The 25,750-nt window shown below is 38.7% G+C and overlaps 1 protein-coding gene across 5 annotated transcripts in view; it reads left to right on the top strand.

Annotated features, from left to right (window-relative positions):
- TNIK (TRAF2 and NCK interacting kinase) overlaps window positions 1-25,750 on the top strand; it is a 366,909-nt gene that overhangs the window by 202,958 nt on the left and 138,201 nt on the right. For all 5 annotated transcript variants that reach the window (XM_023524725.1, XM_011380421.2, XM_011380430.2 and 2 more), the window contains 2 exons: window positions 9,080-9,136; window positions 24,332-24,457. In XM_023524725.1, coding sequence (XP_023380493.1) covers window positions 9,080-9,136; window positions 24,332-24,457 — 183 coding nt within the window. The remainder of the gene's footprint in view (window positions 1-9,079; window positions 9,137-24,331; window positions 24,458-25,750) is intronic.

Below are 25,750 nucleotides of genomic sequence, written 5' to 3'. Positions count from 1 at the left end.
GGTCCCTGCCTTTGAGGAGCTTTTGATTCTAGTGTACAGGAGCCTTGTGCCTAGCGGACTGAAGGTCCAGAGACACCAGAAACTAAGGGAACTCAGAGAAGAGAACTTGCTTCCAGTACTTCACACAGGCCATTGTAAGCTATTAGGAGTGTACGCTGATACATTTAACCTTTTACAGACTGAATCGAAAACAGTTCATCTTTGTATCTTAAGGTCATTACTGTTCTCTGCTATGCTGTACCCAGATATTCTAAAACACTTGTGCCTGGAGTTCTACAATCTCAACCTGCTGCTCCAGTAAAAAACAAACACAACTGTTGGGGATCAACGTAGGGTTGTTTACTTTTTCTTTTTAAAATTAAGAAGTATTAATTAAGGACATTTTAACACCAACAAAACTTAAGAAGCCTGCTTGAATCGAATACCTCTGGCTTTCTGAAAAAATTCACCGCAGGATCTTCCTTATTTTCATCCTTTTACTGAAGTTGGGTGTAAACTTCATCCTGGACTGGTATCCAGGAACTAGGGCTTTTAAATGGCATCTAAATCCCCAGGTAGCACCCTGGACTCAGGGGACAGAGAAGGCTGTTGCGCTGAGCGGGGAGGATGGAATATTGGGGGAGGCCGAGGAGTTGGCTGCATGCTCGTATGCTATCCCCATCCTTTGAAACCCCATATCTAGCGAGTTAGTCCTCCCAGAAATTAATGTTTGAAAGCCACGAATGATCATGGTAATTCTGTGGCATAAATTAGAGGAGTGCTGGTAAAATCTTTGGTTATGTGCTCATTTAGGGGATTGAGAGAGAAGGTGACTAGGAACTGTGTTCTTGGCTTAAGGCCATGGCCAAGACACTGGTTCTGCTACTTTTTTGAGCTCTTGTCACCCCACAGCCTGTCTGCCTCGTTACTGCTGTCACTTCAGCTGCGCGTGCCTTTCCTGGGTACAGGCATCAGGCTCCCTGCCACAGAATCTGCATACATTAACTACTGTCTGCTAAAAATTGTGACTATTTGATTTTTTTCCCGTAATCATCCATTTTGATTTATAAACTGAGCTAAACTGGCAGCCATGAAGATGGAGGAATCCTCATTTCTAACAAAGGAAAATGAGACACAGTCTTTTCTTCCCCACCCTGTGTCTGTGAGCAAGCCTCAGTTCTCACTTAAGCCAGCCCTGAACCATCTTGAAAACGATCCATTTTCTGCTCTCAGAGGTGCCAAGAGGTGAGTGGTGTTGAGATGGAGAGCTGTTGTTTGGGAACTGTCTGAATCAGTACCTTACTTCATCTTTGCCACAGTCTGGGAGCAGTGATGCCAGGGTCACAGCTCTGCCTGGATAGAGAGGAAGATTTTTTAAGCTATGGATAAATGGCATATGCCGGCCAAGGAAAAATAGAGGCCTCATTTAACCTGGGAAAACCCTAGGAGAAGACATTGTGCCAGATATATTCTGTGAACATCCATGTTCCAGGATCAGCCATGATCATAAGGATTTTTGGAGTCTTTTCATAAAGTTGTCTTGTCTACCTCTTTGCCTCAAGACAAGTTGTATCAAAGAAAGGTAACATTCCTGAAGATGTCCAAGGAGGTATCTTAAATTTTAACTATGAGCAGAAAACCAGATTTCACTTTCATTCTCATTATTATAGTTCGGAGGGAGAGCTAAAACCAATTTCTAATTTCTCTGTGATCTGTGGAGAGGTAAATTAGCCTCTCTACAGAATTTAAAGGAACTTCATCCACTAAATTCATCTTCCAATTTATTTTGGGTGAAATGATTATAATTTCTGCATACAACCCACCCCATCTGCTGCTATATGTTTTGTGGCTGAATTGAAATATGGGCGGTTTGGGGGAATGAGAGAAACTGATGTGGACGTATAGATGGTATTGACCAAGAACCTGAATACAACCCTCAAATCTCTCTACTTCATTCAGTCTGTTATCTAGCAATTATTAAGACCCTGCTGTGACAAGCGCTGTGGGAAGTATGGGGTAAATGTATATCTGGTTCATTCCCAAATCTTGTTGATTTGATCCTCTGAATATCTCTTTGGACTCGGTCCACTTCTCACCTTCTCTGTAACTTCCATTCTTGTCCAAGCTGCCATCTCTCAAATGAATTACTAAGTAGCATAATTGTTATTTTTCCATCATCTTTTCTGGTTTCCTCTGTTCTCTGCCCTGCCCCTAGGTGATCTTTTCAAACAACGAAGTTGACAACTCTACATCCTTGTTTCAAACTCTTTAGCCCATTGGTCTTAGGATAAGAACAGACCTCAAAGTGGCCTCTGAGACCCTGCATGGACTCACTAGACACTTACTCTCTACCCCAACCATTCTGGCCTGCTTTTAGTTACTTAAATGCTCTAATAACTACACCACAGGACCTTTGAACATGGTGTTCTTTTTATCCAGAGTATACTCCTCAATGCTTGACCTAGTTTATTCTATTCATCTTTTAGGTCAGAGCTTTTCTTAAACTTTTAGCCCGATCCAGTACGAAATATATTATTTTACATTCTTACCAAGAATATACATAGTAATAGGTAGGTAGATAGTAGGTAGGTGGATAGGTAAGTAGGTAGAGTCTTTGACTGAGTTCCCTAGAAAACAGATTCTGAGGACAGAGACTTGCTCGTAGGAATGTTTTTGGGAGTGCTCTCAATATCAACACCTGTGAGAGAGTCAAGACAGATTTGGGTAGAAGAAGGAGTTGAATGCAATTATAAAACCCTGGGGCACTCCCCCAAAAAGCAGCTCTGGAGTTGAGATGGCCCTTCAATGTTGTTCCATTTTGATATAACAGATGTAGGCTTGTATATTCCTACATCAACCAATCACTGAATGCTTGCTGCCCCCAGGTAAGGGGCATTACCTTAGGCAGTAAGCATGACCTTGGGTCCAGCTGCTGTCTTTGGCTAAGGGAAATTCCTGGAGAGACACTCAGTGAACTTCAGTGCTAAAGGAGGGACTGAGGGGGACACCACAGTGTACACTAGTCAATCCCTTGTGATGCTTGGATCCACTTGCTTTGTTTAATAAGTTCCATAAACAGCTCCTCTAGGATTCTGGCTACGCTCTTTTCCTAGGCAAGGTTATAAACCCCCACCATTGCATGTTGTCTAATGTTTGTAATTGATGATCATCAGCTGCTTCCTCTACTTCCCATTTTACTCCCTGTTTTGGTTAGCATCTTTGCTGGTCTATATGGCAGACTTGTTTGGATGAGCCAGACCCTCATTCCTGAGAAGTCAGAGCTCAATGTGACTTTCTCTGGCTTGACTGCTGCTGTTGTTCATTTACCCCCCAAATCAGGTAGCATATACAAAGACTCTTACCTTCTGTAGCCAGAAAGTAGAAAAAGCTGAGGACTAGACCCAGGAATTAATGATCCTGGTAGAAGGAAAGGTTTAATGGTCAACTCAAGCCTGATTGGGAAAGAACGAAACTCTGAAAAATGGAATGAAGACATCCAAGTCGATGCACTTAAAAGCTCAAACCCCTGTCCCTGTGAACTCTCAGATTACAGAAGCGATGTTCTCATCTCTTTTGAAGACAGTGTACAGATCTCAGGATTGAACTTCATTTCCCTTATGGTTTTCACACATTGCCTTTGGTTGATGATTAATCACCCTTAGTGTTTCACTGTCTTTCTTCAGGACATCAGTGGTTCTCAGGAAAAGCCATCTGATTCCATTTTTTAAAAACTTGTATTTCCTCTGGACCTCTCAAAAGTCTGAAATATTGGACTCACCTGGCTCCTGTATCCTACTCTAGTTGCCCACTAGTGATCGTTTGACAGCGACACTGCTACAGTGTGCCAAGGGTATAGTAAGCCACCTGCCACCAGTGATAAAAGTCTCACCGACAGCTACTCTGAGAGCCTGTTTCTTTGGGGCATTCCTGGCACCAACTGTCTTCGGTAGAGTTCCCCTGGCAACAGATTCTGAGATGGAGATTTATGTGCAGGCATTTTACTGGGGAGTGTTCTTAGGATCTACATCGGTGAAGACAGTAGAATTGTGCAGAGGGAGGAGTTTGACTGTAATGCAATATCAACAAAGACCTCAGCCATCTTTTGAAGTCGTCAGGAGCTGAGGTGGCCCTTCAGAATTGTCCCACTTTAAGACAAAAGGGCTGGACCCTTATACTCCTGTCATTGGAATCCGCTGTCTTCGGGAGGAAACATGACCTTGGGCAGTCTTCTTTTAGCTGGAGGCAGTTACTGGAAAAGGCCTTGGGTGACAGCTGTCAGTCTTAAAGGGAGAATCTGGGTGATGTACTACAGCATCAATGATGGATGGGTGGATGGATGGATGGATGGACAGATAGATAGACAGATGTAACCATAATGTTTGATTCATGAAACAATAGCTGCTATTGCTACATGTTCTACATTGTGATTTTTTTTTTCTAAATTTGTTAATAAATTAGTTAATTTATTTTCATGGTTCTTGTGATACACATTTTGAAAATCGCAGCATTGGATATGATCAGTGGGGTTAGTGTAGGATGCTGTGGAAACACAACGGTAGGGCCCTCACTTGCAATCAGGAAATTGCAGAGGTCTTCCTCTTCTGAGATCTAATCTAAGCTGAGCACGAAGAGCTAAAAACACTCTACCTGTTTGTGAGTTCTTGGAGGTGGGGAAGGAGATGGTGGGTGGAGTGTCTGCATTTTCTACAATCCCAGTTTGCTCATATGCTCTGACAGAAACAAATGTATTTCTGTGACCTAGAAATGAAAGTACTCTTTCTTCCAGGCTAGCCTCAGGCTCACAGCTCTAAAGCCATCTTGCTGTTGCTTAGAAAATAAATAATAGCAATAACAGAGCAGAGGCTTACATGCCTATTCAGACGAAACCATTGTTTTTCTCTTGCATTCATTTTGGGGAGGAGGTGAAGGGGTAGAGTACTATAATCCTTGAGCGATTTGAATTTCACCTTGATTTTTGAGTTATTCTATATAGAACAAGAATCAGCATAGTTCTTTAGCTCAAACATGAGGTAGAAGAAAGGAAGAAGGCGGGCAGAGTGAGTTAGTGTGTCGGAGGACTGGGCTAGCCCGTGCGCACTAGCTCTGAGTGACCCCACAGTCTCTGCTTTCCCCTTTTTGGTGCCCTTTCTTCCTCCTTTCTTGTGGGCAGGCCTTTTGTTCTTGAGGACATGACTGACATTATGCTTTAGATCCTGCTGGAATTTCAGTTTTGTTTTTCTAGATTTATTCTGTTATTTTTGTTATTATTTGTTATTTTAGTAAACAAAAAATCTTCATTTTTTTAAATTAATAAATAACTCAGCAACTATAATCTGATAGGATATCTTTTTCTAATTTTTGTGGAGAAAATTTTTTTAACTCTTTTGATGTTTTTCCGCTCCCCAGAATTTAATTTTTAGTCCTTGGTTGAATATGTATTTTAGATTCGAAATGAGATAGAGCCCAGGTTTATATTTATTATTTCTCTCACAAATAGAAATAACTTAAAATTAGGAGTAATATTAAATTTTCACTTTAAAATTCTCCTAGAATAATATCCTCTTATTGCCTTGCCTTTAAATTAAAAAAAATTTTTTTTTTAATTCTACATGAAAGAGAGAAATGGTTCGATGTTTAACTCAAGTTAAATAAAATATGAAAAGAAAGTTTGTTTAAAAATTATTTGTACATTTTAGTGATAAGAATGTCTATATTCAGGAGCCAGATTGCAGAAGTAGGACAGAGGAGAAAGCGTCCTGGGTTTAGGCCCTCATTAGTTGTGAGATTTGGCCTCATCTCTAAAAGAAGTATATTGGATTAAGCGCCTGAGGGGCTCTTCCTTCCCAATTTATTTGTGATTTTATGAAGTTGCTTCTTTAAACACAGTCTTCACAATGGCTGTGCCCCAGGTTTCTAGTGTTCTTTTAGGTCAGCTGACTCCTGGCCATTCCCTCAAAGTGTGCCTTAATCTGGATCCTAATTTGGTTTGACATTCTCCAGTGATGTAAAAGGCAACTCAAGCTGGGCCGCCTCATTTGTGGCCCTGCCCCATCAAAGGCTGACAGCTCAGCAGCCTTCCTGTTCCAGAGCATGGGGAATGCCTCTGCCTGGGACTGAGCTGAGGCTGCTAATTGTTCCATTGCCAAGACCTCATTTAAACTGAACCTGCTATCCCTGAGCTGTATTATTCAGTTATCCGTCAGACCCATCGAGAACTATTACTTCAGCTTGGAAGTAAAATTTAAAATGGAAGAGAAGTTGGGTTATTTTCTTTCCCAGTGTTCCCTTCAGTGAAATTATAGCGGTTACTAAAACAGAAGCAAAAACAACCAGGTACCCTAAGTTTGAAAAGTAGCAGAGATTTAATTTATTTCAAACCAAGAACTGCCTACTGCCTTGTGTTTGAAATGTAAAGTGGATTGCTTGTACCCTGTCCGTTCCCTGGCCTTGAGCCAGTGCCATAGACTTGATCTGCTCAGCTCCATGCTGCTGATAAAGAACTATGTGTTGACTTGTCCTTGAAACAAAGTATTCACTCAGAGAGGATTCCCTGTTTCTTAAGGAGTTAAAAATCAAGTGCAACATTTCTTAAACTGTGTTGGCAGAGGTTCCTTGGGGGTTCTCACAAGAGAAGGAGCTGGGAGGCAGAGCTGACCAGACTTTGCTGGTCAAGCCTCTGCTTGAACCAGGAGCATTCCATTTAATAAGATTTTTTTTGGAGGGGAGAGGTTCTGCTGCAAATGAAGCCAGAGGGAAAGGAAGAGAGAGAGGGAAGGAAAAACAAAAGGGATAAGGGGACCATTGGCCCTTTGGGCTCAATTCAATAATAGAAACATGAACATATTCATTGTTTGCACAGAATCAAAGAGAGATTGACAGTGAGGTTTCAGTGGAGGTGATAACTTGAGTTGAATCTAGAAAAAGTTTGCTGGGGAGTCAGGAAGTGAAGGGCATCCCAAAGAAAATACATCATCAGAAAGATAAGAAATAGTACAGGGCATTTAGAAAACACAAACAGTTTCATCTCAAGGACTACAGAATAAAAGCAAGGAGGGGCCTACCCAGGTGGTATGGCAGAAAGGGGGTTAGTTCTTAGAGGGCCCTGCGAGCCACGTGCAGGCATTTGTTTTTATCAGGCTGTATGGCACCATTAAAAGAATTCCAAAGTGAATTGCTACACGACATCGGCCAGGCCCTCTGTGTTTGTCCACAGCTCCTCTACCCTCCTTCAGTGCTTTAGTAGAGAAACAACCATTGTTTGAGGTATGATTTATGGCTCTTACCTTAAAGACTTCGCATTCCCAAACAGAAGCTGTTGATTATTATTTTTTTTGCTAAGGTCATCATTACAACATCACAGACCTGTACAATCTTGAGATCATTCACTGTTTATCAACAGAGGGCGCAGTTGCTGCTTTTTGCTGTGTGAGAGTCACCCGCGCTCTGCAGCAAGTTAGTATTCCTGGCCCCTGGACACCTAACGGCAGTAGGGCTATTTCCCCACTCAGTCGTTGTGAAAACTAAGTTTCCAAATGCTCTTTAGGATGGAAAGATGAATCTGCTTATCATGGTCCCAGATGAATCTGCTTATCATGGGCAGAACCCAGATAAGAACCAGGCCCCTGGATTCTGGGTCAGGGCTCTTTGTGCAGTAACACTCCAGCCCCCTCCCTCAATTTCTTGAAAATTGAAATAAGTATGAGGGCTATGCCTGTGACCATATTGGATTACTGATGTAATGTCTCCTCCTGAGGGGTGGGGGGGAGGGGGAAGGGAAGCAGAATAGGGGTCGAAAGGTGAAGGAAGCAGTATCAGAATCAGAGTAAATAGATGTGAAAAACTGAGATATATGAGAAGGAAAAGGGCAGTCGCCTATCACCTCTACCCATTAGAAGTGTAAACGCCTCTATTACTTGCATAAACATGCCACACCATCTATGGGATAGGCACCCAGTATTCCAGGCACTGGAAATACAATGATGAGACATGGTCCTTGCCTTCATGAAACATATAACCTAGAAAGGAAGACAATATTTAAAATGAATCATAAGACAGAGCCATAAATAATTATTGGCAGCATCTGCTGACAGCTAATTTGTGCTAGGCATGATCAAGCACTTTCTATACATTATCTAATTTAATCCTCACTGCAATACTAGGAGTTAGGTACTATTATTATTTTCATTTTTCAGATAAGGAAACTGATGCCTAACAGGTAAAGAGACTTGCCTAAAGTCATACAGCTGGAATTTTAACCCAGCTGGTTTCAGAAGCAATATCGTACTGCCTGAAAGCAGCAGTAGGTAAAATGTATTTTAGAACCCATATACAAAATATGTTTAGAAGTAATGGGTATTGACCATCTTTGCTACTGAGAGTCAAATGTAGACTTTAAGTTTCTCAAGGAGCAAGTGAAGAGAAAGCTTCTCTTCTGGATTTGCCCCCTCATGACACCCTAGTCTCTTTTGATTCTGTATGATTGATGCTTCACGCTGATTCCAGAGACCAAAGATGCCCACTTTGGGAAAGCAAAAAAAAAGTTGTTGCTTATGCTCAACAACTGTCTGTCTCTTTGATCATGAATTTGGATTGCTTGCTATCTGTTTTATTCTAGGCCCCCTTTTAAGATAAAGATAAATTAATAGTCTCAAGTGAATAATAGCAGAATAATGTCCAGTTGAGAGTGTTACAATACAAGATGTTTTCATCATCAAAGTAAAGAAGGTTATTTCATATAGTGAGTTTTTTCTGACCGAGGAGATACTTGTGTCTCCTCCACCCAGCTCTAGCTCCCCTTCCGTATAAATTCACCTTGGAGAGGAAGTAAAACCAGATTATTCAGCATTGCCTTTTTTATTTAATTTGTCAGCCACTGTGAAAATAAACCCAAAGACAGAGCGATGGAGGTATTTTACAAAATAAACACCAAATAGAAACTGATCTTCAAAGCATTTAGGATGTGTGTGTGTGTGTGTGTGTGTGTGTGTGTGTGTGTTGTCTCCATTGGTATTCTGTAACATTAATCCAATAATATTGTTCTTTACAGTCAGAACTGAATGCTTATCAGAACTAAAATCTTATTTTATTTTTTTCTGTACAGGGTCGTCATGTCAAAACGGGCCAGCTTGCAGCCATTAAGGTTATGGATGTCACAGGGGTAAGGTATCTTTATCTTGCCACCTCAATAGCTATATACTTGTAATAGAGAAGTTAGTGATAGAAAAAAATTATTTTTTGGAAATATAATTTTTTAAATATCTAAGATATTTCCACATTTGTGCTTAACATAAAAACAAGAGTATTCGACAGCTGAATGAGAAGACTATGGGTAAATCACTCTAATTATATTAGATACCTACACACTGCCTTATGTAATTTGAATGAAGAATAAATAATTTGTGCAAGTAATTTACATAAACACAGTAAGGATATTTGCATATGAAGACAGAACAGGATTTGAAGTTATTAAAATAATAATGCTGAGATTACACAGAAGACATGGGTCTTAACGTTTTTCTCAAACGTCCACGCATCACTGGAATAGACTAGAGTTTGGATAGCTCTAAAGTCCTAGTAGGATATTTAACATGACTATTTTCCTCCTCAAAATATTAGCAATAAAATAATTACAATAACCACAAATTCTTATTATTATTTAGAGCAACACTGAAACAGAACTTCTCCCTGGATGATCAAAAGCAATCTAAGGAACAGACTTTATTTGAAATACAATCTTACGCTTTCAATCCTTTTTGCTAGGTCTATTTAAAATATGTTAATATATTTTCAAGAATACAGAGCAAAAATCAGACTTGAAAGGACTCACTGGACATCAAAAGCATGTAAATGATTTTCTATTGTCCTGGGGTTTTTCTAAGATGTCTGTCTGCTGTACATGAAAGCTAAAAGACCAAAGTCTTCCATTCAGCCCAGAAGTGGATTATTTAATGTAAATAGACATAGAATGAATTGGGCACACAAAGGTATCAAGAACCAATATACAAAAATAAAATTAAAAAAACACCATATGTCTATATGTCAGATTTCAATTTATACCTTTTCTGGCCCAGTTTGTTACATTTAATAAGTGTATATTATATTGTATGCTATCTACCATAATACTGATGTCACTAATTTTCATTTCTATCACACATTGTACTGATTTCCTTTTCTTATTATTGATCTGAATTCTTCTTTAAATTATATACATTTTTAACCAGTAAAAATAATTGTGTTCCCATATGTTTATTAGCACTTAAAGTATTACTTCCTTTTATATTTCTTAGTACATTATTCAAATTTCAGAGGTTGCAAACCTGTTCTCATATTTAATCCCAATTAGTTTATTAATTCACCTGGCCTTTACAGAATAAGAAACTGCATGTATTTTTTATAATAATTAAGTTTTGGTTCTGCCACCTGAAACAGAATCCTCAAAATAACAGAGGCTTACACATGATGGAAGTGTCTTGCTCTCCCATATTAAAGGAGTCTATCGTTGACAGCCCAGGGATGTAGGGCAGCAGTGTGGGGGAGTAGAAGCATGTTTTTACCTTTCTGCTTCATCATTCTAACGCATGGCTTCCACACATTAAGTCACTTCCATGGTTCAAGATGGTTGTCGGATTTCCATTAATCATATTCTTTGGTAGGCAAAAAAAAAAAAAAAAAAGTGGGATAATAGCTGAAGAGAACCCTTTCCAGTGAAATCTCTGTTTGCATGCAACGTTTCTACTTATTTCTGCTTTCACTGGCTATACCTAGCTGCAGGGAATCTGGGAAGTGTAGTCTTTCATTCTACCAACGTGTGCAGTTAAAAACCCGGTTCTATTAGCCAGGAATGAAGAAAGAATGGATATTGGTAGGGTCAATTAGCAGAGTCTGACACAAAAATCCAGATCAGATACTATCAGTGTCCACACAGAAACCCACTACAAAGGTGTAAACCTTTTACAAAGCTCCCCAGAACAAATTAAAATTTATTTTCTAATTTTGCTGAAGACCTACTACTGTATTTTTCTTGGAGTGAATAGAAATCTCCATATAATGCAATGCACTTGGCAGTTTAACAGCTAATGGTTGTGGATGAAGTCCAAGACATTTATGCTGTAAAGTTATAGTGCGCGGTTGTGCAGAACTACAGTTGAGTTCCACTGACATCGTTAATCTCAAGTGTGCACAGACTTGTATGATGAGGCACAAATACAACTTGATAGCCCTGCACTTTTCTAGTTTCTGGTTCTGTTTGTGAGATTTTAATTTGCTTGGTGAACTACTTACTATTACTAGACCTCCTTGCTTAGAACAAAAACGTTACACAGCTATTTATCCCAGAGTACGTATATTCAGTTTAAGGAGTGTCAGGTTTTCTAAACTGGGTTTCACAAGGCAACAAAATGATTTGAGAGACTATTTTCTCAGTTCTCCCAAGGATGAGGCAGAGCTAACGCCATTTTCAATATTTATCAGAGTCGATCCATTGCATACAATGGATGCTTTGTAGTATTTGGAGTTAATTCTCTTGGGGAACCCCTGTTGAAAGGGCTGGATAGTTTCCCTGATTTAGACACATCATTGGCCATTATGTAACCACTGACCCTGAACAAAGACAAACATGGATACACATCAGGAAATGGTTTTCTTATTCCCGTGTTGTCTGATACAGCGTCAAATGACTTTTGTAACACCCCCTTATGCATCTTAGTCAACATAAGATTTCTTTTGTGAAACTCATGTGGTGCTCTCAGAAGACAATCTATTTCATCTTGCTATTTGTCTTTTGTGTATTATGGAATGCTACAAAAGCTTCTTACCAATTATTATAATTGTGCTCATTATAGCTGCTCTGTTAAAAACTGAGATGAATTCTCAAAGGTCATCTTTGTTAATTGTTTGCAGTGATCTACTGCAAAGTTACTATAGTTTATTGTAATGAAATTGATAAACCCATAAGCTTGAAATCAATTTTAAATTATTGTTTTTATTTTATATAACTTTTTAAAAAAATAAAAATGAAAAATAACCACAGAGAGAACTGAATATAATACTTATGTCCTTCCAGTTTTAGATCTGAGACACTTCCAAATTCGCTAATATTTGCATTGGAATTAGTACTTAAATTCAAATTAAGTCTTTGAAGTCCTTTTAGTTCCTGAAATAATTATGGGAACTTTTGCATTTCGTCACTTTCAGGGGGATGCCTTCCCAGCTGGATTTAGGTACTCTAAATTTGCCTATAGCATCTAAACAAAATTGTACCCTTCAGGGTAGTGTTTCTCATAGTGGACTACTAGTATCACTGAACTATCAGCACTCCTGAGGTGCTCAGGGGAAATGCAGATTCCTGGGTCTGCTTCAGAATTTCTGGATGAAGCCTCAGGACCTGCCTTTTTATACAAGATTCTCAAGGAGCTTCACACACCAAAGTCAGAGGATCACTTTTCTAGCACTTGTATTTACAGCTTTCTGGGCCACCATGTGTGAAGAGACTGATTTCTTTGATAAATACCCATCTTCATTTGTACAGAAATTCCTGGCGTAAACTAGTCCTTTTGCAATGATAGTGTGAAGCCCAAGTAGAGCTTAATGAGATAATAAATTAATATAATAGGGTTTCACCTTTACGGTGACTGGTTGTGATCACATTACTCAGGACACTTTATTGTAGCACCAAAGCCCCAGTGAAATTGAATGAAATTGAAAACAGAATTTATTGGCTGTGTATATTAAAGCAAACAAACAAACTTAGTAAGATCCAGGTTGTGATTAGGAATGATATGGTTAGGAATTTTGTCTCTTTCCATCTCTGGGCTCTATTTTATTCTCCACAGCAGCTTCAGGCTCATGCTCAAATTACTTCATTAACCTTAGTCCCAGCCGTAGTGCCAGTCTGAATATCAGTGGCCCATCGTGGGTCATGTCACCGTTCCTGAACCAATCCTTGTTTCTCTTCAGCCACATGTGGGTTAGATGCCTAACTCTGGAACCTACCGCAGGAACTAAGAGTTGGGAAGGATGCTTCCTCAAAGACAAACCTGAGAGCTATTAAAGAAAAGGGTAGGCAAAAAACAGGAGAATTTTGTCACTCTGACATGATATCATATCATTATTGTGGATATAGTTAAAGCTGATTTGGTTCTTAAGCAAAGTACTTCTCTAGTTACATTTTTTATATTTCAGCCAAAAATAATAATAATGGTAGCTAACATTGATGGAGTGATTGTTATGTGCCAGAACTCTTTTAAATACTTTCTATATATTGATTCATTTAATCTCCTCAACAACATACAAAACAAATTCTGTTATTAGTCCCATTATAGAGAAGAGAAGACAAGGCATATTAAGTATCTTGCTCAACATGACATGTAAATGGTGGAGTGAATCTTTCAACCTGAGCATTTTAGCTCCATCTTTTAAGTCCATCCTCTTAACTACATTGCTATAGGTCTTCAGTTAATATAGAAGAGTATTTAGTGTTTAATTTAGTGTGGGTTTTTTTCATTAATTTATTCAATAAACATTTACTAAACACGTACTTGATAGGCACTGGAAATTCAAAGATGAAAAAGTGATCTTTTGTCTGAAGTAGAGCTCACTATAGCACAACTTTGATCTAAATATGTATAAGTAAAGCTAATCCATTTTACAGTTAAGTTCTAAAATTCATAAACAAAGTTACTTATAAAGTTTAACGTGTCAGTGAGGGGTAGTAATTAAGCCTAGGGGGACTATCAGATGAGGATAGTCTTGGTCAAGGAAACAGCCTGTGACAAGGCATGGAGGCTGAGAGAGCAAGAAGCATGTTCCGGAAACTATTACATAGATTAGTTTTAAGATTAAAAAGTGCTGAGGAGAGAGTAATACAAGGTAAATATAGGCAAGTTGGGGCCAGGTTGTGAGGAATTGAATGCTGTGGCAAGGACTTTACGAGATTTTCAAACATTTTATTTCCAAATAAAACATTTTGATCAAATAGTTTTAGGCAAAAATTCAATATATAGAAGAGCTGTAAGGGGAGTTGTTTTTTTTTTTTTAAAGGGGCAGGAGGCTGTATGTTCTGGCCCCTCCCCCAAGCCACTGTTAGAGCCAGTGTGGGGGCCAGAAGTTGACTAGCAAGGTAACGTCATGGGATTCGCCTTTCAGAATGATCCTTGTTAAGCCCTGCTTCTCCGAGTTTCTATTTCTGTCTTATTTACTGAATTCCTGTAGGTGAAGCTTATGACCAGTCTGCATCTCTCTTTGAAGAGTAAGAAAGTAGCTTTTTCCCAATAGCCTCTGGTAGGGTGCTTTGCCAATAGTTAACAAACTCAGTAAATGTTTGCTAAAGATGGACAAAAGGGAAAAAAATCTTTCCATCTCAGGTTGTTTGGAAGAGTCAAGGGGACACATTGCTCTAAGCACATGTGGCTCCCCTCTCTCTAAGGGAGACAGTTCAGTAGAATGATTTCTAGCACAGCACGTAATAATAATAATAATAATAACAACAACAGTCATTATCAAAATAAAAATTGAGAACATCGATTGTTTATTATGTGCCAAGCACTGTTCTTAGTACTTAATACAACACATATTGACTCATTTAATCCTCGAAACAACTCCCATTAGGGGAGCACTACTATTATATTCATTTTACAAATGAGGAATTGAAAACACAAAGAACTAAGTAACTGCCCAAGCCCCACAGAGAGTAAATAGCAGAGTTGAAATTCACATCCAACCAGTCCGGGTGTGCCCACCCTCTCCACAGCCCTGTTATAACATTGAGAAATGGGGGAGCATCACTGGAGCATGGCTTTCAGATTCTGCCCACAGAAATCGAAGGTATAAGCCACCTCATTTATAGTAGACATTACCCAAATGAATGACAACATCACTAGGGTTAAAAACCTACTTACTTCTGGATTACTCCAGCATAGGTCTTTTTTTTTTTTTTTAAATTCATTGTTTTCTTGGAAGTCATGAATTAGTGCAAGCTTGGGTGAGAAAGATGTACATCAGACTTGTGTTATCTGCTCCTCTAAATGACACCACTTCTTTGTAAGAGAAAGTAGGTTAGCCTAATGGCAAAGAAGAGCAAGTGCAAATTATCACTCATCTGGGTGCATCTTGATTTTGAAACTTCATGGCTCTCTTATCCTAGGCATGTTGCTTAACCTTTCCTTCTTCCACATGTGCCAATGTGGATAATATCATTTCCCTCATAATGTTAGTGTGAGAAGTAAATACAGTTATTTATAAAGCATTTGAGAACAATGTTAGAACACAATGTTCAGTGCATATTGTTATTGTTATGGTGTCTCTTGCAGACATTTTTCATTTCTCTCTCCATGGCACCAACAACTCCCATAGGAGATAACATGCTATACCTCTTTCAGCTACAGAGCCTTGACGATCACTGTTTTTCTGCCAGGAAAATGGTTCAGTCCTCAGTTAACACCACATCACACATTTTCTTTCTTTCCAACTGAGTGACTCCCACAAGGCCTTTAGAATTCAACTCAAACTTAGATTTCTCAGAGCTGTCTCCCCAGAAACCCTCAATTAGATCAGCTACCCGTCCCTCCCATGTTAGTAATTTTTCATGCATCTGTGTCATTCTTTGATTTCCATCTGTGTTCCTCACTAGACTATAGTAGGTTACATTGTGGCAGAGCTTGAATCTGTTATGCCTATGCTGTATTACATTATTAGCATTTAGCATTGTGCCTGGGATTTAGTAGGCGTTTAAATATTTGTTGAATGAATTTATTTAGCATAGGGTTAACATATACAACAAATCCAGGAGCTGCCTACAGAGTGTTGCAGCAAAGTCCTAAATTTTATCAGTGCTAGAAAGAAAAGATGTGGTCTTGGCAACGCATTGACACACTCTGGGTATATTTCCTTAGATTTAAAAATATAGTTTGCAGATGCATAACCCTACCTGAAATAATTTTGGGGGATCCACACGTGCTTAGTTCTTATGTATAATATATTTTAACATTTAATAAATGTTAAAAAAACAAACTTCAAATCGCATGTTATATACTAACTTTAGAGGCACTGAAAAATGGCAGCCTCTCAATTTGTACTGCAAGGTTACTCCATTCGCTGCAAAATGTCATTCACTCTGAAGATTCCACTAAAATTTCAAAGCATGCTCTTTAAAAGTAATTGTTACCATTTGTAATTACTTAGCTTAGGGAATGTAGATTTTCTGTATCCTTCAGAACAAAAACAAATGCAAAATGCTATGTGACTTTAAACTTCTTTCAAAAATTCTAATTTTATATTCACTAAAACAACCTCTCTGTTGTCATTAATAAACTTTATAACTAGATATTACATAGTCAAATTTATAAAAATAAATGTTTATTGATTTTAAAAGTCTAGTTTTTGTTGATGCTTTTTATTGGTATCCTGAATAAAATTTCTGTTGGAAAGGATTTCACTACAACAAATTATTTTTTAAGAAATTTAAATCACATCCTGGAAAATGTCACCAGTCCCTTCAAATTCTAATAGTCTGTGATTCTTTAACAATAAATTCTCTTCAACTTTTTCTCACATTTTGTCAACATCGAAGGTGAGAATGATAGATAAGTAAACACAAATGCCTGCCTAATGCCAGCAGCTGCTATGGAAAGCACAACAGATGAGCAGGGGCAGAAGTGATTGTAGTCAGTGTCCATATGTCTAGGAGATAGTGGCATTTATGTGTCTGTAGACCTCATACTTCCTGTAGAGTTCAAACTGACCAGCCCCTTGGAATGTTTTAAGAATTACATAGTTTTATTCCTGTTCCATAGATTGAGAACTAAATATTGGGCAAACTTAGTTATAGAGCACCCTAATATTAAATGGCTTATTAATTCCGTTTTTAAATCCCAGCATATTGTAGGCACTTACAGTGTATTCTTCTGTGTAATAAATCTGCAGTTTAAAATTCCTCTGTTGTCCTCTGAAATCATTCCTAAGCAAATACTGTGTGCTAACAAACTCCTTTAATTGAAGGACCAAAGGCAGATTTGCCTTCTGCCCTGGATTACGATGCTCCTAAACTCTTATTTCATGATTAGCAACTTTGATTTTATCATCATGGATCATTGCCCTTCTTCCATCTGGGAGTTTTCAGTCTTGAATCAAGAGCACTGTCTTTGGAGTCAGACGAACCTGGCTTTGAATCTGCGCTCTAACATTTAAAATATGAATGAACTCTCTGAAACTTGTTTTCCTCATTTGTAAAATAAGATCATTAAAAACACTGACTTCATAGAGCTGTGTTAAGTATTAATTAAGATAATACAGCCTCTGGTGTTTCGTGAACATTACATAAGGTTGGCTTTGGCTGTATATTATGATCATGGTCATCATCATCATATTGTCATCAGAAGTAGACAGTGGCTTAAAAGTATCACCAGGAATCATCCATTTCTTTGCATTTGAAAGTCACCGTCTCTTCACATGATTTGTCATCCTCCAGGAGGCCAGTCCTGGTTTCTCACTTGTAAGTGTCCCCTGCAAGCAACAAGAGAGGACCACTCCCACACACATGTACTTTTCAAGCCTCTGCTGCATCAATTTATTAATGTCCTATTGACCAAAACAAGTCATATGGCCCAGCCCAGAGACAGGGGTAGGAAATAGACCCCACCTCTTCATGAGGGAGGCTGCTAAATATTATGACCTTTTTTTTTTTTTTTTTTTTTTAGTTTATCACAAATACTAAGCCATAAATAGATTGTGATCTTGAGGAAAAAATGATTTTTTTACACTGGTAATAAAACTATGCTTAAACAAGCACATAATCATTTCTAAGCCTTGATAGGAGACTTAGGTATTCTCATTCACATTTACAGGTGAAAACAACTGACATTCGAAGAGTTTAAATGTCATGCCTGAAGTTACATAAAGAATCAGTTTAGCTAGATTTGCAAAACTTCTCGTTGAAGGCTTGGTTCTTCCTACAGCACTGGACTTGACTTATTAATATACTCCCTTTTTAGATTTATGACAATTTGGTAGCATTACTTTGTTTTTCATTATGACCCAGTAGTCATTAGTTTCCCAGTGAACTTGATCTTTGTGCTTAATTCTTAATACATAAGAATAATCCATTTACAAAATAAAAGATATCCTTCTCTTATAACTTTGTAGTCTATTTCTAGCCTCAGTTTTTGTCTTTGTCTTTTGAAACTATCGTAACCTATTTCCTTCAATGACCCGTATTGTGAGAGGGTAGATTGCTTATTGAATGGTTAAATGAGTCTGGTAGTCATAGTAAGTGTCTCCTTTTCAATTTCACTGTATAACTTACTGCCATTCTTGTCCTAGATTAGACATTGGGATAAACAGCCCCGAAGGCCTGATAAATTCTATGCTCACTTACAAGGTCATGTAAGATAATGATCAAAGTTCTATATTAGAGCTACATAACCATGACCCACAGTGGTTTTATAATTGTGTTTGGATACAGTGCAATTTAAACCTAAAATTCAAGTTACTTACATCTCCGCCCTCCTATCCTTGTTTCTCATTTATTTTTTGGTTGAGAAGATTAATAATAATGTTTTCATCACACTTTACAACTTTCACATACTTCATTTAACTATCGCAAAAGACTAGGACATAAAACAATACTATTGTAAAATGTGTATGTCATTATAGATGAGAAAACTTAAGTTCCAAAAGGTAGGTTCCTTTCCTGAGATCACACAACCAGAGTGCGTGGAGCCCACACTGAACGTGCCTCCCACTTCCTACCATTTTTCTGACTCGATGCATATGCTTTCTTTGTTGTCTTACCACTCAGTTTACCTTGGCAAAGTGATGGACAATGTGCTGACTTCATTTTGATCTCTAATACTCTTTATTTTGGATTTAATTGTATATTTAATTACACTATTATTTGGCTGTTTCATAAGTTTCTATTTTCTTAACGATATGGTAAGCTTTTTTTAAGGTACTTCCCCTTCCCCCTCCCCTCCATTCTCCTACATCATTTACTGTCCTGTTGAGAACCTAGGAGGTAGGCAGCAAATACTGGTAGAATCAGACTGACTTCTCACTAGGAATGACTGAAGCCGAGACTGTCAGGCTGCAGTTGGAAAGTGATTGGTGTTTTACTGCCTCATGAAGTTACCTCTTCAGTCCAAGCAACTGTCAATGCCAGGCTGAGCTCAGAAACTCTCAGAGTCATTTTCTCTTCTATTGCTTAAAGTGCATCCACTCACATCTGCCTTCATCCACAGTGATTTGGCCCTACATGGTGAGTTTAAAATAGCTACTACACACCATTGTAAGACATTTGAGACATACTGCAGGGACCCTTCAACAAGCTGGGCTTCTATGAAGGTCATTCTCTCCTGAGGCCTGCAGGGAAGGCGTAGGTATTTTTCAGTAGCTACAGAGAAGAATCTGTTGGTCAGTAGTATGCTACCTGCTTCCGTAACCACTGTCCCGGCCCCTCACTCCTCTATTCCCCTTTACTACTAGGGCCACATGCTTCTCCTTAGCTCAGCATCCTAATCGTGCATTCTATTTTGAGATTACTTAGTCTTCAACTTAGTTAAGCCATGTGATGTGTAACATGTTCAGTTCTCCTGGGTTTGCACATCTCCATTGTTTTTTTATTACTTATTTTTGCGTGGTTAAGAAATGTCAGCATTTTACCACTCTCCTCATTTTATTCTTACCAGTTTCTTTCAAGCATCACTAATGCTGCTTAAGTGGCTGGGCCCTTTGGAGGTATTTATTCTTTTATTCACATTATTCACAGACACTTTTCTTGGTGCTGGGGTTGTTATAGAGAGCACAAGCAGGCAGGATTCCTGTGTTTATATATGTTATGGACTGATAGAGAAGAGAGACTTACATGATTAGACAGATAAATGCAGGTTGCAGTTTGGGTAGGTGCTACAAAACAGGAGACACACAGTGGTCCGCAGGGCTAGAACCACCATGTCAGGCAGATCAAATTGCTTTGCTGGGGAAGAGACTCTGGAACTGAGATCTGAAGACAGAAGAGAGCTTACAGTCTATGGAGAAGAGCGTCAGGAAAAGGGCAGTTATGACACAGAATGACCCATACCTCCAACCAATACCGGCAAATATGGCACCTATGTGAAGGGGTGTAGAGTTGGACAAGATAGAGTGAGGGAACTTGACATTGCCTGAGAGAATTTGGGAAGACATCCCTAAGGAGTGTCAGTTAGATTAGATCGGGAACGATGAGGAGAAATCATGTGAAGAAGGGGAAGGAGAAAGAAGACATCACATGAGAGACTGCAGAGGGCCTGGCAGTATAGAGATACTGGAGAGAGGCCGAGCAGCTGGAGTGGGCGAGGGTACAAACAGGGACACACTGTGAGTGGTCTTTAGGTAATGATAATATACAGCCTCTGGTGTTTCGTGAACATTACATAAGGTTGGCTTTGGCTGTATATTATGATCATGGTCATCATCATCATATTGTCATCAGAAGTAGACAGTGGCTTAAAAGCATCACCAGGAATCATCCATTTCTTTGCATTTGAAAGTCACCATCTCTTCACATGATTTGTCATCCTCCAGGAGGCCAGTCCTGGTTTCTCACTTGTAAGTGTCCCCTGCAAGCAACAAGAGAGGACCACTCCCACACACATGTACTTTTCAAGCCTCTGCTGCATCAATTTATTAATGTCCTATTGACCAAAACAAGTCATATGGCCCAGCCCAGAGACAGGGGTAGGAAATGGACCCCACCTCTTCATGAGGGAGGCTGCTAAATATTTTTGCCTTTTTTTTTTTTTTTTTTTTTTTTTTTTAGTTTATCACAAATACTAAGCCATAAATAGATTGTGATCTTGAGGAAAAAATGATTTTTTTATACTGGTAATAAAGCTATGCTTAAACAAGCACATAATCATTTCTAAGCCTTGATAGGAGACTTAGGTATTCTCATTCACATTTACAGGTGAAAACAACTGACATTCGAAGAGTTTAAATGTCATGCCTGAAGTTACATAAAGAATCAGTTTAGCTAGATTTGCAAAACTTCTCGTTGAAGGCTTGGTTCTTCCTACAGCACTGGACTTGACTTATTAATATACTCCCTTTTTAGATTTATGACAATTTGGTAGCATTACTTTGTTTTTCATTATGACCCAGTAGTCATTAGTTTCCCAGTGAACTTGATCTTTGTGCTTAATTCTTAATACATAAGAATAATCCATTTACAAAATAAAAGATATCCTTCTCTTATAACTTTGTAGTCTATTTCTAGCCTCAGTTTTTGTCTTTGTCTTTTGAAACTATCGTAACCTATTTCCTTCAATGACCCGTATTGTGAGAGGGTAGATTGCTTATTGAATGGTTAAATGAGTCTGGTAGTCATAGTAAGTGTCTCCTTTTCAATTTCACTGTATAACTTACTGCCATTCTTGTCCTAGATTAGACATTGGGATAAACAGCCCCGAAGGCCTGATAAATTCTATGCTCACTTACAAGGTCATGTAAGATAATGATCAAAGTTCTATATTAGAGCTACATAACCATGACCCACAGTGGTTTTATAATTGTGTTTGGATACAGTGCAATTTAAACCTAAAATTCAAGTTACTTACATCTCCGCCCTCCTATCCTTGTTTCTCATTTATTTTTTGGTTGAGAAGATTAATAATAATGTTTTCATCACACTTTACAACTTTCACATACTTCATTTAACTATCGCAAAAGACTAGGACATAAAACAATACTATTGTAAAATGTGTATGTCATTATAGATGAGAAAACTTAAGTTCCAAAAGGTAGGTTCCTTTCCTGAGATCACACAACCAGAGTGCGTGGAGCCCACACTGAACGTGCCTCCCACTTCCTACCATTTTTCTGACTCGATGCATATGCTTTCTTTGTTGTCTTACCACTCAGTTTACCTTGGCAAAGTGATGGACAATGTGCTGACTTCATTTTGATCTCTAATACTCTTTATTTTGGATTTAATTGTATATTTAATTACACTATTATTTGGCTGTTTCATAAGTTTCTATTTTCTTAACGATATGGTAAGCTTTTTTTAAGGTACTTCCCCTTCCCCCTCCCCTCCATTCTCCTACATCATTTACTGTCCTGTTGAGAACCTAGGAGGTAGGCAGCAAATACTGGTAGAATCAGACTGACTTCTCACTAGGAATGACTGAAGCCGAGACTGTCAGGCTGCAGTTGGAAAGTGATTGGTGTTTTACTGCCTCATGAAGTTACCTCTTCAGTCCAAGCAACTGTCAATGCCAGGCTGAGCTCAGAAACTCTCAGAGTCATTTTCTCTTCTATTGCTTAAAGTGCATCCACTCACATCTGCCTTCATCCACAGTGATTTGGCCCTACATGGTGAGTTTAAAATAGCTACTACACACCATTGTAAGACATTTGAGACATACTGCAGGGACCCTTCAACAAGCTGGGCTTCTATGAAGGTCATTCTCTCCTGAGGCCTGCAGGGAAGGCGTAGGTATTTTTCAGTAGCTACAGAGAAGAATCTGTTGGTCAGTAGTATGCTACCTGCTTCCGTAACCACTGTCCCGGCCCCTCACTCCTCTATTCCCCTTTACTACTAGGGCCACATGCTTCTCCTTAGCTCAGCATCCTAATCGTGCATTCTATTTTGAGATTACTTAGTCTTCAACTTAGTTAAGCCATGTGATGTGTAACATGTTCAGTTCTCCTGGGTTTGCACATCTCCATTGTTTTTTTATTACTTATTTTTGCGTGGTTAAGAAATGTCAGCATTTTACCACTCTCCTCATTTTATTCTTACCAGTTTCTTTCAAGCATCACTAATGCTGCTGTAAGTGGCTGGGCCCTTTGGAGGTATTTATTCTTTTATTCACATTATTCGCAGACACTTTTCTTGGTGCTGGGGTTGTTATAGAGAGCACAAGCAGGCAGGATTCCTGTGTTTATATATGTTATGGACTGATAGAGAAGAGAGACTTACATGATTAGACAGATAAATGCAGGTTGCAGTTTGGGTAGGTGCTACAAAGCAGGAGACACACAGTGGTCCGCAGGGCTAGAACCACCATGTCAGGCAGATCAGATTGCTTTGCTGGGGAAGAGACTCTGGAACTGAGATCTGAAGACAGAAGAGAGCTTACAGTCTATGGAGAAGAGCGTCAGGTAAAAGGGCAGTTATGACACAGAATGACCCATACCTCCAACCAATACCGGCAAATATGGCACCTATGTGAAGGGGTGTAGAGTTGGACAAGATAGAGTGAGGGAACTTGACATTGCCTGAGAGAATTTGGGAAGACATCCCTAAGGAGTGTCAGTTAGATTAGATCGGGAACGATGAGGAGAAATCATGTGAAGAAGGGGAAGGAGAAAGAAGACATCACATGAGAGACTGTAGAGGGCCTGGCAGTATAGAGATACTGGAGAGAGGCCGAGCAGCTGGAGTGGGCGAGGGTACAAACAGGGACACACTGTGAGTGGTCTTTAGGTAATGATAATATCTTACACTCAGGATAGTCATTCCTGCTGTGTTATCTAAAACAACTTTCCTGAGATAGAATTTTTTTCCACCAACGTCGAAAATAACATACTATTTTAAAGTGCAACTGACGTGTACATGTCAAAATAAAATTATGGGAGAACACATGCACTCTCCATCAGTGATGCCAGGAGGTCTAGAAATGGTCCGAGTTGGTGGACTCTAAATGGAGGCTCACAATGAATGAAACCTGTTCCAGGAAACTTACTCTGTAGAGAGTTCTCTCTTTTCATGCCCGTAGCACTGCCACATTTCTCCTTTCTTTTCATGTTTAGTTTCCTGAACTTGAGGTGAGTACTCCTGCTTTGTGGACTTCCTCAGATCTAGGGAACTTACTCTCACTCCCTTTCTCATCTGACTTTCATCATCTTCAGTTACGTACTTCAATAAAAGTAGACTTCAAAGAAAATGAACTTAAATTTTAAATATGAGCCTGTACTTTTTTCTTTCCACTTTCCTCAATCCTTCCTATATTAGATATATCAGTGATAGGTATTCGATGGACATAGTTTCCTGAGGACTGGGATGAATTTTATCTCAATAGCCTGGCTACCTTGATCTTTTCCAGGTGAAGGAGTCAGGTGTTTTGTGCCCCATCCCCCAGCAGGTTGCATGCTATGCCTATTTGCTTTATAAACAGAAGACCCCTTGGATTGCCAATGTGTTGTCTTGAAAATTTTTTTGTAGTCAGGAAAGAAAGTTATATAATAATTATGCTTATTTATCACCACAGAAGAAAAAATTTAAGGAAGAACTTAGTACATAGTTGATATAGATGGTGATGAAAAAAAGAATTCTACTAAAGACATGGATTCTTGTGACAGAATATTTATTGTTCCAATATAGGATGAAGAGGAAGAAATCAAACAGGAAATTAACATGTTGAAAAAATATTCTCATCACCGGAATATTGCTACGTACTATGGTGCTTTTATCAAAAAGAACCCACCAGGCATGGATGACCAACTTTGGGTAAGTCTACAAATTTACTTTTCTTACATGAAGAACTGAGTGGTCCATTTATCAATTCTTATGACTAAATTCGACTAAAGAACTTCTTCTTTAAAACCCTTATCCCTATAATTCCCATAACACTGTGTTTTCAAGGTTTTCTCTCATTTCCTTGAATACTTTTCTGTTGTTTTTAGTATCTCTGTCTTCTCTCTTTTAATGTGGACCATCCTTAAAGCCAGTTGTTAAGTTCTGTTTCTTCCCTCACTAATGACTAATTTTATTGAGTTTTTATTATATTTCAGGTACCATACTATTTACTTTTTCTGGGTTATGTCATTTATTCTGGCTCTTTGAGGTAAACATTATTATTATCCTCATTTTGGGGGATTGATGAAACTACGGTTTACAGAGCGAATAAGCAAACTGTCCCAAAGTCTACGTAGCAAGAAATGGTAGAGCTAGTATCTAACCAAGCTCAACATGCATGTTTCTTCTTCTCTATCACTAATGTGTGGATGGCTGATATTTAAATTCTAACTCCAGAAGTTAACCACTTAAAATAGTGTCTGATACCATGTAGGTACTCTCAAGGGTCACTTTCCTTTCCTGCTTCTCCTCATCTGCTCAGCTATGTGCTCCAGCCCTGTATCTTCAGTAGTCTATGAAACAGCTCTGATTGGCTGTCCTATTAATAATAAATTCAGTATGTCTGACGGCAATACCACTGCTCCTATCCCTGCCCTGCCCAGCCCAGACTGCCCTACTTCCACCTTCCTGATTTCTGCTATTGGAACGTTTATCCATTTAGGCCTGTGCAAAGGCTTATAGTGCTATCTTGGTTGACCTTTCTTGGCCAGTTTTTCACCACTCCATCATTATAAGCCCATTCAGTAGAAGCCTAGATTTTGCAGCTGTTTGATCTATACCCCTGTCCCCATCTCTTTTCGTGATATGCTGCTGTTAGGTTAATGGCTACAAAAATACCCTTGTAACTATTTATCATCTTGCTCATTTTCCAGAGGTCTTAATATGTGTCTAACACACAAAACTCACTGAATTATCCAGTGTTTACTATATCAAATTATGTATTAAACTATGTGTATACAGTTACCACTATTTCATGGATAATTTCTCAAAGAACTCAGCTTTGAGTAGAAGTTACTCTCTTAAGGCATAAGACATGTATCGTACAGCTGAGAAGACAAAACATATACAATGAACACAATTGGTGACCTAAAAGAATATAAAAATGTTAGCTCAGAAAAATAATAAGATTTTCATGCCATTTGATATTAATACTACAAATCTTTG

This window comes from Pteropus vampyrus, unplaced genomic scaffold, assembly GCF_000151845.1.
Source record: "Pteropus vampyrus isolate Shadow unplaced genomic scaffold, Pvam_2.0 Scaffold12, whole genome shotgun sequence".
NCBI classification, from domain to species: domain Eukaryota; kingdom Metazoa; phylum Chordata; class Mammalia; order Chiroptera; family Pteropodidae; genus Pteropus; species Pteropus vampyrus.
The sequence above is the reverse complement of the archived record's forward strand: the minus strand, read 5'-3'. Positions and strand labels throughout refer to the sequence as shown.